General features: G+C 61.6%; 1 protein-coding gene across 2 annotated transcripts in view; it reads left to right on the top strand.

Moving 5' to 3' along the window:
* The window catches only part of KIAA0930 (KIAA0930 ortholog), a 33,281-nt gene extending 18,121 nt beyond the window's left edge, over window positions 1-15,160 (top strand). The window contains exons 1-10 of one of the 2 annotated variants that reach the window (XM_031039008.2): window positions 2,932-3,163; window positions 3,269-3,420; window positions 6,643-6,768; window positions 6,852-6,929; window positions 7,235-7,336; window positions 8,168-8,308; window positions 8,882-9,076; window positions 11,870-12,032; window positions 13,307-13,465; window positions 13,969-15,160. In XM_031039008.2, the coding sequence (XP_030894868.1) occupies window positions 3,094-3,163; window positions 3,269-3,420; window positions 6,643-6,768; window positions 6,852-6,929; window positions 7,235-7,336; window positions 8,168-8,308; window positions 8,882-9,076; window positions 11,870-12,032; window positions 13,307-13,465; window positions 13,969-14,009 (1,227 nt within the window). In that variant the 5' untranslated portion in view covers window positions 2,932-3,093 and the 3' untranslated portion in view covers window positions 14,010-15,160. Of the gene's footprint in view, window positions 1-2,931; window positions 3,164-3,268; window positions 3,421-6,642; window positions 6,769-6,851; window positions 6,930-7,234; window positions 7,337-8,167; window positions 8,309-8,881; window positions 9,077-11,869; window positions 12,033-13,306; window positions 13,466-13,968 lie in introns of those variants that run through there. The other variant, XM_031039009.2, reaches the window with a different exon arrangement.
* Window positions 15,161-17,196: the final 2,036 nt, after the last annotated feature.

Here is a 17,196-nt window from a genome sequence, read left to right as displayed (position 1 = left end):
TGGAGTCACCGCTTCAGGCCCCGGAGAGCCCGGCGAGGGGGGCTTGCACACAGAGGGCTTCTTTGGGGGATATTTCTTAAGTCAGGCCCTGTGACTGACAGAAGGTGGCCCAGGCTTCAGGTGGATGGCCCTGGCTGGGCCACCTCCCGACTGTGGGCCCCTGGGCAAGTTGCCCCCTCCCTGAGCCTGTTCAGTTGGGCTAAGCTGTTTATTTAGCCAGCATTTATGGAGTGCCTGCTGCATGCCCGGCACTTTGCTGGGCTCTGAGGTCTGGTGGTCCCGACTCCTGGGACGCTTTCCTGCTGCAGGGGACAGACAGCAAACTTGAAAACACCAGGGGTGATGAGGTTGTGACAGCAGTAAAACCAGATGATGTGAGAGGGAGAACCCAGGGGGCACGTCTAGTATGGGGTCAGGAGAGGTTCCGTGAAGAGGTGACGTTGCAGCTTAAGTGGGATGCAGTGAGGAGCTGCCTGGGCTGGGGTCCCAGGGCAGAGGAGTGGAGGCTGAGGAGCAGCAGGGACAAAGCGCCCGAGGGGGTGAGGGCTCAGGTCAGCGTGCCCTGGAGGCCGGTGACCGGGGACGGAGTGGGGACGGGGCTGTCATGCAGCGTTGGTGAGAACTCTGGGTTTTATTCAGAATTCCATGGGAAGGCTCTAAGGCAGGCAGGGAAAGATGCTTAAATAAAGATCCCATGGCTGTGGTGTGGAGGGTGGGCTGTCGGGGCTGAGGTGGTGCTCGCTCGGGCCAGGGCTGGCAGTGAGGGTGGGGAGAAGGACTTGGCCTCCGGTTGCTGGGAGTTTGGTGGGGAGCGTTTGTGTGGTGGAACTGGCGTGGGCCTGGCACCAGCCTCCTCCGAGATCTTGTTTGGGTGTGGCCCAGATAGGGAGGGCGGCCTTGGAATAAATGCTGGCCGGCAGTATGGTTCCGGCCCCTGGGGCCTGCAGACTGTCCTCATGACCCGGGGTGGGTGAGCTGTGGAGAAGGTGTTCTTGGCGCTGTCAGGCAGGGAAACGGGACCCTTCGAGCGGCCCCCGCTGGGCGCGTAGGCTGATAGAGAGCACGCACGTGCACGTTTTGTGTCACATCCAGAACTTCCTCTTGAAACCAGACCCCTCATCCCCCAGCCTGGGAAGCTGTCCCACCCACGGAGCTCCCCGGGTCCACGGCGCTCCCAGGGCGGGACAGCTGCTCGCCAGGCAGTGGTGGGGAGCATCCGGTTCCTTCCTCTCGCCAGGTTGCTGAGCGTAGCGCGGAGCGTCTTTCCGGAGCCGGAGTGCGGGGTCGGACAGGTCCGAGGGCCTCAGCAGTCTCTAACTCTGTGAACTTGAGAGCGTCCTTGAGCCTCTTGAGGGCCGGTCTCTTCTGTGCTGGGGGCAGTGATGACAGCTGAAGGTGATAACCTGCGTGGCGTGTGTGGCCCGGGGCCCATAGGAGGCTATCGTGTCTCGAATCGCAGCTGATGCTCTGCTCATCATCACTGACGCTGACTGGGTGCCCGGCTACCGCGGGGCTACTACCAGGTGACTTCTGTTAGCACAACGAAAGGGATCACCTGCAGAAGACAGCACCCGGCCCCGAGGACAGACACTGGTGGCGACCCTCTGCGTCTCTGTGGCGGGTGGGGAGGTTTGAGCCGTGAGCCCTGCTCATCAAAGCAGAGATGCTTCTGGGGGGCTTCCCGGGACCCGCAGGGAGGGTGCCTTTGCTCACCTTTGCAGGGGATCTGTGGTGGTGTGACGTCCTGTTGTCAGAGCGTGGCAGGAACCTCTAAGCAGTGATGCAGGATGACGCAGACAGGGGGCTTGGTTCCGCCGGGGGCCGACAGGCAGGCCCACTGACCCGGACCTCTGATCGGAAGACCCCTTCTGTTTTCCTCCCCCTGGGAGCCACGCAGGGTGGGGCGGGGGTGTGGGCCACAGGCTGCGGGCGGTGGCCAGGCAGGGGGCACGGGCTGGTTTGGAGTCCGGGTTCTTTGGTCGCTGTGTGGCTGAAATGAACAAAGCCTGGGCTTTCTGCAAGCGACCCCGTCTTCCAAAGCCTGATGGCTGAGCCCCCAGGAGGCGAGTCAGGGGACCTGGTGGGGCCGCTGAACTGCCTGTGATGGCGGGGAGGGGGCCCAGCACCGGCAGCCTCTCAGGTTCGCCATCTCTAAGGCTGGGGATTAGGTCCTTCTGCCGCCAAAGTACGAGGACTAGGTCACAGTGGTAAAGTATTTTCTGGAGAAGAGAGGAAGAAACCAGCAACAATTTCATATTTTGATTATAAGAAATAGCTCCGTCGCGTATCTCGAAACTGCGTCGGATCTGCCCAGATAGGGAGGAAGCCCACGTGGGTTGAGCCTGCTCTGTGCCAGGCCCGGGCTCTGTCTGTGCCGGTTGCCTGCCAGGTGTCGGGCGGTTGACATTCACTGAGGAACCTGGGGACCAGAGAGGCCAGACGGCCTGCCTGCCGTCCCTCAGCAAGCGGCGGAGCGGGAGCAGAAACCCGGGTCTTTCCCACCAGAGCCCGTGGGCTTTTTCTCCTCCTGCGGGAAGGATTAGGACAGAGATTTACGGATCCTAAAGAAACAGTATCTGTAATAAAAAGAAGAGCCCCCCCCCCCCCCCCCCCCCCCCCGCCACCAAGGAAGATCAAGGGAGAACAGATCTGGCCGATGACAGGCTCCACAACACGCAGGGGGCAGGGGTGAGGGAGGGGGTGGGTGCCTTCCCTGCTGTCTGCCGGCGGCCTAGGCTGGCTGGCATGGGCCGCTGTTCCTTTAAGTCCGGTTCTCCGTGGGAATTGCCGCAGCCTGGGGCGGGGGTGGGGGATGCTGGCCGAGGGTGGTGCCCGCCTCTGGAGCTCCCTCCAGAGCCATCTGCTCCCAGCCCAGCCAGCCAGTGACGCTGCCTCTCGCCTCTTGTTAGGGCTTTCCTGCCCCACCAAGCTGCTGATTCATCCACGCTGGAGTTGCCGGGCTGTGGGGCTGGGGCCCGGGGCTCTCGCTCAGGCTTCTGGGTGGAGGCATTGGGCCTGGCTCAGGCTCTCTGGGCGGAGGCATTGGGCCTGCCGGGAGGTGTCCTTGAGCCCCTGTCCCCTGGCTAGGAGGGCATGGGGGGGCCGGTGAGGGAGCAGGGGGCTCTGGACATCACGGAGCCCCAGCAGACCTCTGACCAGAAATGTAGGTTGGGGGTGGGGAGGAGGGGGAGACAGGGCCTGGCCAAGGTCACATGCAAGGACCAGGTTGACCCATCCTTTCTCACTCTTCTCCGGCCTCCCTCGGCAGGGTGCTTCAAGGATGACCGCATCGTCTTCTGGACTTGGATGTTCTCTACCTACTTCATGGAGAAATGGGCGCCGCGGCAGGACGACATGCTTTTCTATGTGCGCCGGAAGCTGGCATACCCGGGCAGCGAGGGCAGCGTGGACGGGAGGAAGGTGAGCAGCCCCCTCCGGCCCCAGCCAAGCGTCCTTGTGGGGTCTGCCCTCAGCCGCCCAGGTGGGCTTCCCTGCAGACCTCAAGCAGGTCATCAGGGGCAAACACTGTTCACTGAGCACCTACTGGGTGCCAGGAGCCGTGTGGAGACGGTCACAGGTGCCAGCTGGTGGGGGGGGCGTATACGTTACTACTGATCTTCACTAGGGCCCTGAAAGGCAGTGATGACATCACTGTTGTCCCTTTGAGGAGACAGGTTCAGAGGCGAGGTGGTTTGGCCAGCATACTATTAAGTAAATCAACGGAAGAGCAAGCCTCGAGCCCAGAGTCCAGGGTCCTCCCTGGCCAGGGGCACGGAGATGAGGAGGAGGCCCGGCAGTTCCGAGCCCCCACCATGCAGCAGGCACGGTGCTGAGCTCTTTCCTTCTCGAACCTGTTGTGTCCTCCCCGCAACTCAGCAGGGCAGGTGGGGAGACCAGGGTCTCAGGGATAAAGTGACTGAGCTGAGGTGTTTCGTCCACTGAGTTTAGGTGTGTGGAGGAGTTAATAAAACAGCCTTTGCCTGTTCCCTTCTGTTTTTCAGAAACGCTACTAGTTTGTAAAATGTGTAAGCAACCTGTATGCCAAACAGGGGAATGCACTGTTTGCCTTTAATCACAAAAATGGGAGGGCTATGGAGGCAGGTATGGCACTCACAGCCACCTTGGCTCCAAGTCCAGTGCCCTCTGACCCCTGGGCCACGGCTTGTGAGCTTGCCTGTGTGTCAAGTGCATGGAGCCCTTTCCCTGCTGTGTGCCTGTTCTTGGAGCTGGTCACATACAGCCTAGGTGTCCTGCACATGGACAGGCCTGGTGCCTGCTGCAAAGGAGACACAGTGACTTGCATGTTGGCAGCCAGAGAGCTGGTCTGCCGTGGGCCCAGGGTGAGTCTGGTGCTGTCACAGGACAGGGTTCGGTGTTGGACAGGTTGAGTCCTAGGCGCCTGTGGGCCATCCAGACGGTGATGTCCTCCAGTGGCAGATCTCCTGTGGGTTGAAACTCAGCAGAGAGGCCAGGGACAGAGGCAGAGGTCTAGGACCATTGGCTCCAAGATGGTACCTGGGGCCATGGGAATTTGTGGGAAGAGGAGGGAGACTTGGAGGTGTGACAGTCACAGAGGCCTAGGACAGAGGTCTGAGTTAGCCTGACCCTGGAGGGACCAGCAGGAGACTGAGCGGCTGGCCAGATGGGGTGCCAGGAGGAGAGGGCATGACCAGCGGGGACGCAGGAACTGAGGAGCCAAGTCCAGCAGGATGAGAAGGGGGATGGGCCGTTGGACCTGTGACCAGAGGCTGGGAAGGCGTGGGCAGAGCAGCTCAGTGGTGGGCAGGGACCCAGGCTGTACTCAGTGTGGGCAGGGGGTGCCCTCTGGGAGGGATGAAGAGAGGGCCCCAGTGGGTAGAATTGGGGGTGGGGGGAGCAGGTATTGGTGGAGAGATCCATGAGCTGAGCACCTCGGGAGCCTGGCCCAGAGCTCCTCAGTCCCTGCTCACCATGCCCGCCCTGTCTAGGGGTGCAGCTGAGAGACCAGCTTTTCCTCCCCCGACTTGCCCTGTGACTCCGCGGCTCAGCCTGTCCTGGGAAGGGGGCTGGGCAGATGCTCAGTGAGGTTAAGGTCCTCTCATTGCGCACACCTGGGAGGCAAGATGTGTGGGATGGTGTGACCACATGAGTCTCCTGGCAGAGGGCGGTGAGCACCTAGGGAGCCTCACTGCCAGGGACGCCCACTGTGGGCATGCTGTCCTCTCTCAGCTTGGCCCTGGGGCATAGGCTTCTACCGCCAGGGCTCACCTGCAGAACTGGAATGGGGAGCTTTCTGCCCAAGGGCAAGCAGCGAGGGGGCAGCCGGCTGTGGCCTCTGCCCTGCAGCCTGCGCCACTGGCCTGTGGCATCTGCTGTAGACTTTGGGTTTTGTTTGTTGGGGTTTTGGGGGGTTTTTTTGTTTGTTTGTTTGTTTGCAAAATCTTGATCTTCTCCCAAAGGCAGCCTGCTGAGACCAGAGGCTCTAATAAGGATCTGAGATAGCTGGACCTTGAATTTTGGTGCCGGGAGAGGCCCCAGCTCTGGTTAGGGATGATTTTCTTAGCCCAGCCCACCTGGAATTCTCCAGGAGGCAGGAGAAGGGAGAGGCCAGGTGAAGAGGTAGGAAGAAAGGTTCCCCGGATCCAGAACTGAGGAGTTTGGAGCAGGAGTCCTGGGACCATGTGCAAACTTCCTGGAAGGTTTGGGGGTGTTGAGGTCAGCCCGGGGAGCCTGAGTACACAGGGGCATGTGGCAGTCCAGCTGTTGACTTGCTAGAATATTCCATCGAACACTGCAGTGAGCTGTAGGCAGATGCCCCTCCCCCCAGCACTGGGAGCCCAGGAATGACTCAGACCCGGCCCTGTCCTCAGGGAGCAGACAGCATCGTGAGTGATCACAGAGCGGTCAGTGCTGTGGTAGTGAGAGAACGGGGGACAGCCGGGAGCCCACACAGACAAAGCTGTGACATCGGGCCTCAGTGTTGTAGGACAGAGAGAGGGGTCCACGGCGGCCTAAGGACATTCCCACTGGAGAGACCAGCCTAGGAGGTGTTGGGGGGGTGGGGGGCGCCAGGCACACACGTGACCCGGCACCTACAAAAGGGGACCGTGTGGTGTCTGTAGTGTTTGGAGGGCAGGGGGTGGGCAGCGATGTGGGGAGACCCTGCAGGCCTGAAGGGTGCAGGGTGAGCAGGGAGGGACAATTGGGGAGACCGGACAGCCGTTCCCCAGCAGCCTCTCTGCCCCCACCACTCAAAAGAACAGAAAGCAAGGGGCACCCCGGGCAGGCGCCTGCGCACCGCCGGCTCTCTGCGGCAAGCCAGGGCCGCCTCCCGCCCCCTCCCCAGCCTGCAGCTGAGCTGGTACCCAGTTGCCATAGCAACCTGCGGGCTTCCTGTGTTAGGCCGGTGGTGGTGGTGGGCGGATGGGTGGACGGCCACCTCCGGGCAGGTTGAACAGAAGCAGTGTGCGTGGGACAGGAGGCTGGGATCCCCACGCCCTGCTGCCACCGAGGGACCACCTCGGAGGCTCCCTTCTTAATTAACTTGGGGCCACATAGCTGGAGACCGAGAAGCCAGGCTGGAGTCCATGTCTGTGTTAGCAGCTGCCCACGCAGTAGTCGGGCAGAAGGCGCCAGGACTCACCTGCACCCTGCCCCCCCCAGCTGGCCGAGGCTGAGCCCGAGGTGGAGGTAGAGGTATACCGGCGTGACTCCAAGAAGCTGCCGGGCCTTGGAGACCCTGACATCGACTGGGAGGAGAGTGTCTGCCTGAACCTCATCCTGCAGAAGGTACAGGGGCGTGGTGGGGCCGGGGCTGCTGCGGGCGGCCGGGCGACCCCTGCACGCACGCTGTGCTGCACGCTCTCTTCCAGCTGGACTACATGGTGACTTGTGCTGTGTGCACACGCGCTGATGGGGGGGACATCCACATCCATAAGAAGAAATCCCAGGTAAGCCCCCAGGCCCCCGACTGCTAGCTCAGCCCAGAAATGGCAGCCCTGTGGCTGCTCAGCGTTTGGGTGCGGGAGACGAGTCCTCCCCTCCCTCCTCCTCCTCCTCCTCCTCCTCCTCGCTTCCCTGCCTGGAGGGGCAGGTCTGACCAGAAACCCGTCTAGCGCCTCGCAGAGTGGTTCCCTCTGGTTTTGGCCTGGCTCTGAGCCGTGTGACCACAGTGACCTGTCCCTTGAGTGGCTGTGGGCCTGGGTGCAGGGCAGGGCCTCGCCTCACTCAGTCCTTCAAATGCCCTTCCTTTCAGCAAGTGTTTGCGTCCCCCAGTAAACACCCCATGGACAGCAAGGGGGAAGAATCCAAGATCAGCTACCCCAACATCTTCTTCATGATCGACAGCTTCGAGGAGGTGAGCTGCTCGTGCCCAGCATGTCTCCCCAGGCCCCTCGTCAGGGCCGCGAGGGCAGTGGGGAGTGGGGCGATCCTGACTCCTGTCCCTGTGGCCCCCGCTCTTCCTGGCGCTGGACTGGGGCCAGTGGGGTTCACCTAGCTCCGAGCCTGTTTTCTCAGCTGTAAAATGAGCGTCATGATCACGTGGCCTACTTACCCGTCGGGGTCGAAGATCACACCAGCTCGTGAATGGGAGAATGCGTCATAAACTCCTATATAAAAGGGCTGCCCGGGCAGGAGGAGACATTAGGATGGCCATAAACCTCCAAACAAGTGCCTCCACGCCACGGGATGCTAGGGTGTCAGAGGGGGCGGGGCTGTGGGAGTTTCTGGGCCAAGCTTCTGTTTTCAGGCTGGGAAAACTGGGACTCATGGCAGAAAGTGACTCACGCGGGCCACACCAGGCACCCTGCCCCCGACCCTGCCCAGCTCCTGCCCAGCTGCTCCCCGCTGCCGCCGAGGTCCCCATAGCGGTGTTGGTACTCACCTAGAGGCGGTCAGGACCCCAGGGAAGACTCACGAAGAAGGGCGCCTATGTTTCAGGGTCTCTTCTCGATTGGTTGATGCCTTGGAGCACTTTCGGCTCAGGGGACTAAGTGCCGTCTCCAGGCTGGCATGGCCCGTTCGTGGCAGAGCCAAGATTTGAACCTGAGTCCGTGTGACCTTGAAGTGGGGTCGGTGCACAGCCCCTGGAGCAGGGGTGTGGGCGGGAGGGCGGCAGGGGGTGGAGCCGGGGAGCCAGGCTGTGGGCTGCGTGGTGCGTAGCTGTCCTCCTTGTGCCCCCTCTCAGGTGTTCAGCGACATGACGGTGGGGGAGGGAGAGATGGTCTGCGTGGAGCTGGTGGCCAGTGACAAAACCAACCTGTTCCAAGGGGTCATCTTTCAGGGCTCCATCCGCTATGAGGCACTCAAGAAGGTGTATGACAACCGAGTAAGTGGGAGGACAGGCCCTCCACGGCACCCCCGTCCTTGCCCAGCTCCTCAGAGCAGCTGCGGCCCCCGGGCCCCTCGTAGGTGGCTCAGGGACTGCGTTCTGTTGTGTCCCTCCTCGCTCACCTGGACGCACTGGATCGGAGCGACAGGTGGCCCCACCCCGCGTGCAGACACTCCCGAAATGGACCCTGGTGGTGGGTGGGGGAGGAACCCAGGTGGACAGATGGCTCTCCTGCAGCTGGGCCTCCCCCACTGAGGCTGGCCTCTCCCAGGGGAGGGGTGGGGGGTGGTCTCGGACTCCCCGGGGCAGCTTGTGTTCCCAGCCTGGCGCTCGGCCTGCTGCGAGGCATGGATCATGGGGCGGTGGGAGGAGCGTCCGCCCGAGCCCCAAGTATTCCAGCAGTACCCTGCCTGCTGGGGGGGCCCTGGCCAACGGGGTCCATCGCCCTGAGAGGAAAGCGGGCAGCCCTCAGGGGCCACTCTGAGGGGCAGCCATCCTCGCGACCCCGTGTTCCCAGGAAGAGGCCATCCCTACGGGGGCTGACTCAGGCCATCTCCCACCTGTCCGCAGGTGAGTGTGGCTGCCCGTATGGCACAGAAGATGTCATTCGGCTTCTACAAGTACAACAACATGGAGTTTGTGCGCATGAAGGGGCCCCAGGGCAAGGGTCATGCGGAGATGGCAGTCAGCCGCGTGTCTATTGGTGACACGTCCCCCGGCGGGACCGAAGAGGATTCCAGCCCGGCTTCACCCATGCATGAGCGGGTAAGGGCTGCACAGCTCAGGGAGGGGCCTCCCGTCCCTCGGATCCGCTTCCCACCGCCTCCCTGATCCTTAAAGTCCCCCGGTGAGGTAGGTGTCATTATCCCCACCCTCTGGGGAGCAGGCTGAGGTTCAGAGAGGGCCGGGACTTGCCCAAGGTCACACAGCAGGTTAGGGCGTGGGCCAGGGCTTTTCCTGCTTCCCTGAGCTGCCGCTGCAGCTGGGCCCAGCCGAAGGGAAACCCAGGCTGGTCCCGGCACCTGCCTCAGAGGGCCTGCTGGCCGAGCCTGGGCACGCGACCTGGGGCGTGCCCTGGGGATGCTGACGAACCAGCCTCCCCTCCCGCCCTGTGAGGCTCGGGGAGAGAACACGGGGTCCCGGACCACCCAGCTCTTCCCTCTGCCCGGCCCCCTTGTTTACGAGGTGGTGTGCATCTTCGAGTATTGGGAGTCCCCACAGCAGCCCGGTGGGTAGACATGGGCGTTCCCATCTGCAGACCGGGAAACTCAGGCTTGATGGGTTGACTGGCGCCGCCCCAGGTCTCACGGCTCTCGTGTGACAGCACCGAGCCTCTGAGCCCTGCTCTTTCTAGGCCACCGTCCTTCCCCAGGGGTGGAAAGCCGAGGTCAGCGGCAGCTTCATTCCCAGGACCCCCAGTGGGGCCCAGGGCTTGGGCGGGAGAAAGTCTCGAGCCCGCAGGCTGCTCAGAGCGGTGGGGCTCGGAAGGGGACAAGAAGGTGTGGGTGCCGGCGGCAGGGAAGCGGCTTTGGCCAGCCCATCTGCAGGAACGGGCTTGGGGGTGAGACTGGGCTGGAGTCCAGGTGTTGCTGCTCAGGTGACCTGGGACAGGTTTCGGCCTGGTTTCTCGTCCAGAAATGGGGAGCACTGGTGTTGGGAGGCTCAGGGGCTGCTAGCGCAGCCAGCAGCTGGTGCGGGCGTGATCCGCTGGGGAAGAGGACTGAAGGACATAAAGCACGCCGCAGTGCTGACGTGCCCCAGACAAGGAAGCGTGTGTTTGCTAGACTTTTCATTCTGTAAGACTGTTAACCATGCATATCTCCAGGTAGTCAGCGTGTTTCTTCCTCCTTTTTATGTCCTTTCTCGTTTTGTTCCTTCTGCAATGAATGTGATTGAAAAGCAGAATAGAAACAGTCCGTGCTGCTTTTTTTTTTTTTTTTTTTTCTGCAAAGACATGGGTGAGGGTTCCAAGCAGGGGCCTCTCTCGTCTTTCAAGTAGCGGTTGTTGATACATTTCCGAGCTGATTTCTGAGAAACGGAGTCTGATTCTTCTCCCTGGTCCTAAACTGCCCGCCGAGGCCCTGCAGAATGTGTCTGTGGAAGTCCTCGTGAAGATGTGGCCTGGGCTCTGGGCTGGACCGGCCTGGGTGCCGCTTCCGGCCACGCGTTTGCTGACCGACTGCTGATATGTTACCAGACCTGCCTGAGCCTGGCTCTTCCCATCCACCAAATGGGAGTGATAATCTCTCCCTCCCAGGGTGGTAGTTGGGGGTGAAGGCCATGGTTCCTGGCTCAGGGGAGCAGGGAGGCCCGGGGTCAAGGGAAGGGACCTGCCAGGGTCACGCAGCTGCCAGTGGCTGGGCCTGACCTCCTGGGGGCTGCCTGGGCCCCCGCCACCTCTGTGCTTACTGTCGCGTGTCCCCCTTTTCCGGAGGGGTCATTTGTAACCAGCTCGTGACAAATGCAGACTCTGTGTGTATTGTGGTCTCTGGTGTTTTGTTTTTTTCTCTATCTTTGGAAAACTTCCCTGGCTTATGGGAGGACCGTCTGGAGCCCAGCGGCCGCCGGGACTTTGATCGATGTCGGAAGCCGTGACGAGGAGGCTGACGGGGCTCCTGAAGTTTCAGTCCCAGCTCACCTTGTTCCTCAGATTCTTGTTTGCATGGGGAGGAGGGAGGAGATGGGCCAAGTTCCCTCTGCCTGGAACGCCCTTCCCCCCCTTCTTCACCTGGCGAACTCCTACTCGTCCTTCAAGACCCATCTCGAGCGGCGTCTCCTCCAGGAAGCCTTTCCTGATTTCCCAGGCTGTGGACTCCTGTTGCTCTGTGCTCCCCTGTATCCTGCTCTTCCTTTTCTCTGTCTCAGCAACCAGCCTTTAGTCTGTGGTTGTCACTTTCCGAGTCTGTCGCCCCTCAGCAGACTGTGAGCTCCTTGAGGGCAGGGAGCGGTATTGTATGCCTGTCTGTCCCCAGTGCTGCTCCCGCCTGACCCTGCGTGGCTGTGCGTGTTTGTGCAGAACATTGTTGAGTGTGGTTACAAGACGAGGGGATGGAGGCCTGGGCCGCTTCGCCATTGCCCTTCACCAGAGGGTGCTGGGGCTGAGAGGGATGGGGGGCATCTTAGCCAAGGGGAAGAAATTGGGGTGAGGAGCATGGCCTTAGGAGGCAGAAGACCTGGGCCGAATCCTGGTTTTGCCCCCATCCTGCTGGGTGACCTTGGGCAGGTCAAGGTCGCTGTCCCACCTTATTTCCTCATTGGTCCAACGGGCTTCATACCAGTTCCCATCCCGTGGATTGGTTGGGACGCGTCCATGGATGCGTGTGCCGTGGCGGGGGCTTGAGCGGCGTCAGCAGTCTTACTTCGGCCGGCCAGGGTTTGGGGCCCGCAGAGGGCACCCGGCTCCCCCTTGGGTGGAGCTGAGGCCCTTCTGCCCTCCCTGAGCTGGAACCAGCTCCGAGCACCTGCTCAGCCCCAGGGAGGCCGGCCCTCCGGCGGGTGGCATCAGGGCCCAGGTGGTATAGACGGGCTGCTCCGGTGACTATGGCTCTTTGTCCCCAGGTGACCTCCTTCAGCACGCCCCCCACCCCGGAGCGGAACAACCGGCCCGCATTCTTCTCCCCATCCCTCAAGAGGAAGGTGCCCCGGAACCGGATCGCTGAGATGAAGAAGTCTCACTCGGCCAATGACAGCGAGGAGTTCTTCCGCGAGGACAACGGCGGGGGTGAGCATGCTGCTTATGACCCCGGGCCCTCTGGGTTCATCCTCGCATTCACGTCCGGGGGGCCAGCAGGTGTCAGCGTCCCCTCAGGGCTGGGGATGGAGCTGTGGATGGACAGACAGAAATCCCCGCCTCGAGGAGCTTCTGATCTGGGGTCAGAACAGGAGGCAGGACAGGAGGCTTGCAGACCTTTCCCGAGCTGATGGTCTGACTGCTCCACACAGAGGGTTCGAGAAACCCTTGCCTAGTGTGAGGTGAGCTCTCAGGTTCATTCCCGCCTTTCGTGCCTTCGGGTTTGGCTGGTCCTCAGTGCCCTCCCTCCAGAACCTGCGCAGGGGCGTCCCTCAGGCTCTCCGCGGGGCTCACCCACTCTCTGTCTGGCGGCCTCCTGGGCGTCTCTGCCTGGAGCCGGCGGGGGGCCCAGGCTAACCTCCCCTTGCCCTGCAGTCCCTCCCGGCAGACCCGCAGCTTCTCACTGCCCTGCGGCCAGCGAGCCAGTGGGGGGGGCAGGGGCACCCTCATCTAAGCAGCAGGAAGCCCTTGGAAGGTTTAAGCAAGCTAGTGACAAAGTCAGATTCGCATACTGAAATACCGCTCAGTGGTCCCTGTGGAGAAGGACTATAGGAGGGCAGGCTGGCTGTCAGAGACAAGGTGTGAGCACCCTGCGTGTGTGGGGGGGGCTGAAGGGATGGCCGACAGCATGGGGGGGGTGCTGGCGGGAGCTGGGACTGTGGCCTTGAACAGAAGAGACACCAGCCCTTATTCTGAGCGCCAGGGCCCAGAGACGGACGGGCCTGGCCTTGACCTGCTCTTGTGTGTGCTTGGGCAAGTGCCTTCCCCACCTCAGCTCCTTTCCAGATCAGTAGAAAAGGGCTGATAACCACCCAGCCTGCCTCTCTGGGTGACCCAGAAGAATGGGTCATGGTGATGGGTCCTCCCAGCCTCGCCCTGGGCCCTGCAGGCTGGTGGTGCTCGGTTCCAGTGACAGACGGGGCCACGGGGAAGCGGAGAAGTAACACAATGTGGCGACAAGCCAGACCCCACGGAAGAGCCTCTCCAGGGCAGCTGGAGGGGTCAGGGACAGCTGGAGGGGAGGGGAGGGGAGGGCTGGCTAGGCAGGGGGGAGTTGGGGGGGTCACAGGCCAAAGCCTGGCAGCTCTGGGGCAGGTATGGGGTGTGGAGGGGCTGGTGGCAAAGGGCCCAGGCTGAGGCAGAGGTGGTCCCTGGGGTGGGAGGTGCTCTCCTAGTCCTCCCTGACGCGGCCTTCTCCCCTCTAGCGGATCTGCACAATGCCACCAACCTGCGGTCTCGGTCCCTGTCTGGCACGGGGCGGTCTCTGGTCGGGTCCTGGCTGAAGCTGAACAGAGCGGATGGAAATTTCCTTCTCTATGCACACTTGACCTATGTCACTTTGCCGTTGCATCGGATTTTAACAGGTAACGCAGGCTGACGTAGAAAACAGCATCACGTTTCATGGGGGTGTCGGTAACCCTGTCCCTCGTTTCAGGTCCGGAGCCCGTCAGTGGGTGTCTGTGTTGGGTTCTTGGCCTCTCTGGGAAAGCCACGGCCCCTCCTGTCCCCCCTTGAGTGGCTGCAGGGCCCCGGGGGGGTGGGTTACTGGTTGGGGGAGCGGTGAGGTGGAGCTCTCGGGGCCCCTCCTGACCAGGGCCTGCGCGGCGGTGCCGGGTGACGGCTCCCGAGTCGGGCCGGCCCACGTCAGAGCCCCACTTCCACTTGGCTCGTTGGGCTGTGCAGCCGCCCCACGACCATCCCCCGTCTGTAAATCGGAACCACAATAGTGGTGCACTTTGGTGGGGGCGCGGGAGGAGATGCGCGCAAGTACTTAGCCCGGACTGCCCGCGAAAACGGCGCCGTCGGGGGCCGGAGCGCCCGGGGCCTTCACTTCCTTGTCTCGCCCGCCCCCCTCCCGCCGCCCTAGACATCCTGGAAGTGCGGCAGAAGCCCATCCTGATGACCTAGCCGTGTGCAGAGCCTGCGCAGAGCCCCCCAGCCCTGCCCAGCCCTGGGGGTGCTGCCAAGTGCCTAGCTGTCCACCACCACCGGGGTCTTCTGTGACAACCCAGCGCCGTCGCCGGAGCCAGGCGGGGCCGCTCGACTCCTGGGGCCAGGGCCGACTCCACGAACACCAGCCCAAACTGAAGTGCCTCTTCCTCCTCCCCTGCTGGCTCTGCTCCTGCCCCTGCGCCCGCCGCCCCCCCGCCCATCTCTGGAGCGCCCTCTGCACCCCCAGAGGACCAGAGATGCCAAGAGGCTGTAAGAGAGAGCAGAGGAGCAGCCAGGGTCCAGAGTGTGTCCGGACCCGCCGACCCGACGTCCACACTCAGACCGCAGGTGGAGAGACCACCCGGTTGGGGGCACGCAGAGTGTCAGCGTGTCGACGCCTTCCTAAGGAGAACTGGCTCAAGGTTTCGTGCTGCTGTGCCCATGAACTTCAGCGTCCGAGTTAGTCCCGACTTGTCCGCCCTCCCTTGTTTACCGCTTGGTTACAAATGGGTTGCCTCGGGGAGAGGGGGCACACAGCTGTCTGAGGGGTTTGCCCTGGGCTGGGAATACCTCACCCACGCCCGGTTCCAGAAAGGCCTTGAGCTGAGCAGACAGGCCCCGATCCTGCCAGAATGGCCTTTGCTTCCAGCCAAAGAGCACCACCAACACACACACCTCCACCCTGGAGATACCCCGCTCTGCGCCTCGGCTGGCGTGACCCACAGAAAATTTGGACTCCGAGGGCGGGTGGGACGGCTTGGTAGTCAGACAGGAGAAGAGGGTTGGGGGGGTGGGGTTGGCTTCCTCCCAGGAAGGTTCTAGGTATAACCTCCATCCTCGGGGGGGCCAGGGAGGGGATAGGGTGTTTCCTGGAGCTTGCTTGCTTTGACTGAGTGCGCTGGTCCCATTTCTCAGACCAGCTCACTGAGGCAAAGAGGATTTGGGTTTGTGTGAGCGGCCAGTGGGTTTGTGTGAGCGGCCATGCGGCTCCGGGCTCACCCGCGGCCTTGTTCGGGCTGGAGGGATTCCCACCTGTGATGGATGACACGTTGTGCTCTTCTCAAAACCACGAGCCTTCTCGAGTGGAAGCGGTTCCCTGCCCCATTGGGAATAAATTGTCAGCTGGGTCTCTGTTGCTATGTTGTTTTGTTTGAAGTCCCCAGGAATATTTGAGGGTTTGCTGTCGTGCACGGAGACCCTCTCTGCAAGGAGAGAAGGGGTTGGAGGGGTTTGTTCTCCCATCTGTTTTATTCTGTGCGCTCCAAGGGTTTGCGCTGGGCTCTGGGAACAGGGGCTACTTTGGGGCTTTCTCTAGATTTTGTATGCTGTTATTAAAGCAAGCTATTGCATTTCATTCTGCCTCAGTTGGCCCACCTGTAAAATGGGGCTGATACCACCTACCTCATGAAGTGTCCAGGGTTCCGGTGCACGACTGGGTCAGGCAGCCTTTCTGCAGAGCTCGGGTTGGTGGGGGACTCTTGGGAGGCTTTCCCCGCCATCACCTGTGTGGTGGGGCTGGGCTGGAACATTCTCGCCTTCTCTGGCAGTGCCCAGCTCACGCTTGGCTGAATCCCAGCTGTCTGCACAATTTCACGTTCCAGAGCAGTGTTTCAGGACAGCACAGAGTCAGGCCTCACCGCCAAGCACTGGAGCGGAGCCTCTGCTCCCTGAGCGCGGCCCCATGTTCCAAGAGTGTTCTCCAGGGGAGCCAGACGCCGCCTCCAAGTTTGTGTCCAGGGTGGCTAAAATACATCTTTTTCTTCAGGAATCCTTTCTCCCTGGTCATCCGGGGTCTGAAGACTCTGGAACTCAGGTCCTGGGAGAAGTACGGTCCCGATGTATCTTCCACGGGAGGAGGAGGTAGTCGAGCAGATGCAGGAGGACGGCGGCCCTCCCTCTGTTCTCAGAGGTTGAGGAGCACGAGAGGGTGCCCCCGCCGGAACCGAGCCCCGGGGCTCAGCCACGGCTGCTGGCGGGGCCGCGGGCACGTCAGACGCCGCCTCGGTGACGCGACAAACCGCGGGCACAGGGCACCCGAGGGCCGGCTGCCGTGATGTGCGCGAGTGCTTTGCCGTGCGCCACAGCGCTGTTCCAGGTCGTCCATGACGCCTCGTCGTACCACGTGCGAACAGCGCGCACCATGGCTTGGCTGTTCCCGGTGCCACCCTGAGGCCGCACTCGGCCCCCGCAGGCTCGGCCAGCGGCCCACCCACGCGTCCGCAACACTGCTGCCCTGGGACAGACGGACGCGTGTGGTGGCCTCCACCCTGTGCCGTCTTTCCCTCTTCCAGAGGTTACTTCTGAGACTGAATTTTTAAGCACGCTTTTTTGAGAGGCACTTGGTCACTAGGCAGTAAGCTGTCACCCTGAGGTTCATTGTTTTCAAAGTGACAAAGGACATCGGTAACAGAGTAATAGAATAACAAGGGACAGGGCCAAGCCCAGCGCCCCAGTGTCCTGGCGTGCCCGGCTGTCACTTCTCGTAAGGCCGTCTTTAACTTTTCTGGAAACACGCCTGTCTCTTGTGTACTGCAGGGAAGACCGAAGCGCGCGCACATTTCTTCAGTGGGAACTGGAATCAAAGTACGGTTTTTCTGTGAAGACCCCGCGGTGTCCCTTTTTAGGACATGAATAAGAAAGCTCTCTTTTTCTGAGAAATGTCACGGTCCTAGCGTCTGATGGGCGGCATGTCGCCTCTAGTCCACCTTCCAGCGCCTGCAGGCTGAGGGGGGCATTCGGTCTCGCACGCTGAGGTCTTCCAGGAACTTCCAGTTGCTTGGAGAGACAGCCGAGGCTCAGTAGCTCAGGAGAATATTCTCAAGTGACAGGGAAGTAGTCCACAGAGAACAAAATCTTCCCCAGCCCAGTGAGCTTGGAGATGGCTGGGCGTTCTGACGAGTCCCGTTCCCGCTCACATTTGGACTTTTCAGGGACTGTGCCCAGATGATCCGGTCAGGTTTCTGCTCCCCACGGAGCAGTGCTAGTTAACGACACAGAGGCACCTGCCCGGTGGGATTGCTCTTTTAAAGAGTCTGGCTAGAAGCAAACCAGGAGCTGGTGTTGCTGTTTTAATCACCGTCTAGTCAGTAGACTTGCAAAGTGTGGCAAAAACTCTTTTTTTCCCATTAAAAGACATTCCCGAAGGCAGGCCCTGTGCAGCTGT

Source organism: Leptonychotes weddellii, chromosome 5, assembly GCF_054177405.1.
Source record: "Leptonychotes weddellii isolate Sample4059 chromosome 5, ASM5417740v2, whole genome shotgun sequence".
NCBI lineage: Eukaryota > Metazoa > Chordata > Mammalia > Carnivora > Phocidae > Leptonychotes > Leptonychotes weddellii.
Note: the sequence above shows the minus strand (reverse complement) of the source record. Positions and strands in the feature narration are given on the sequence as shown.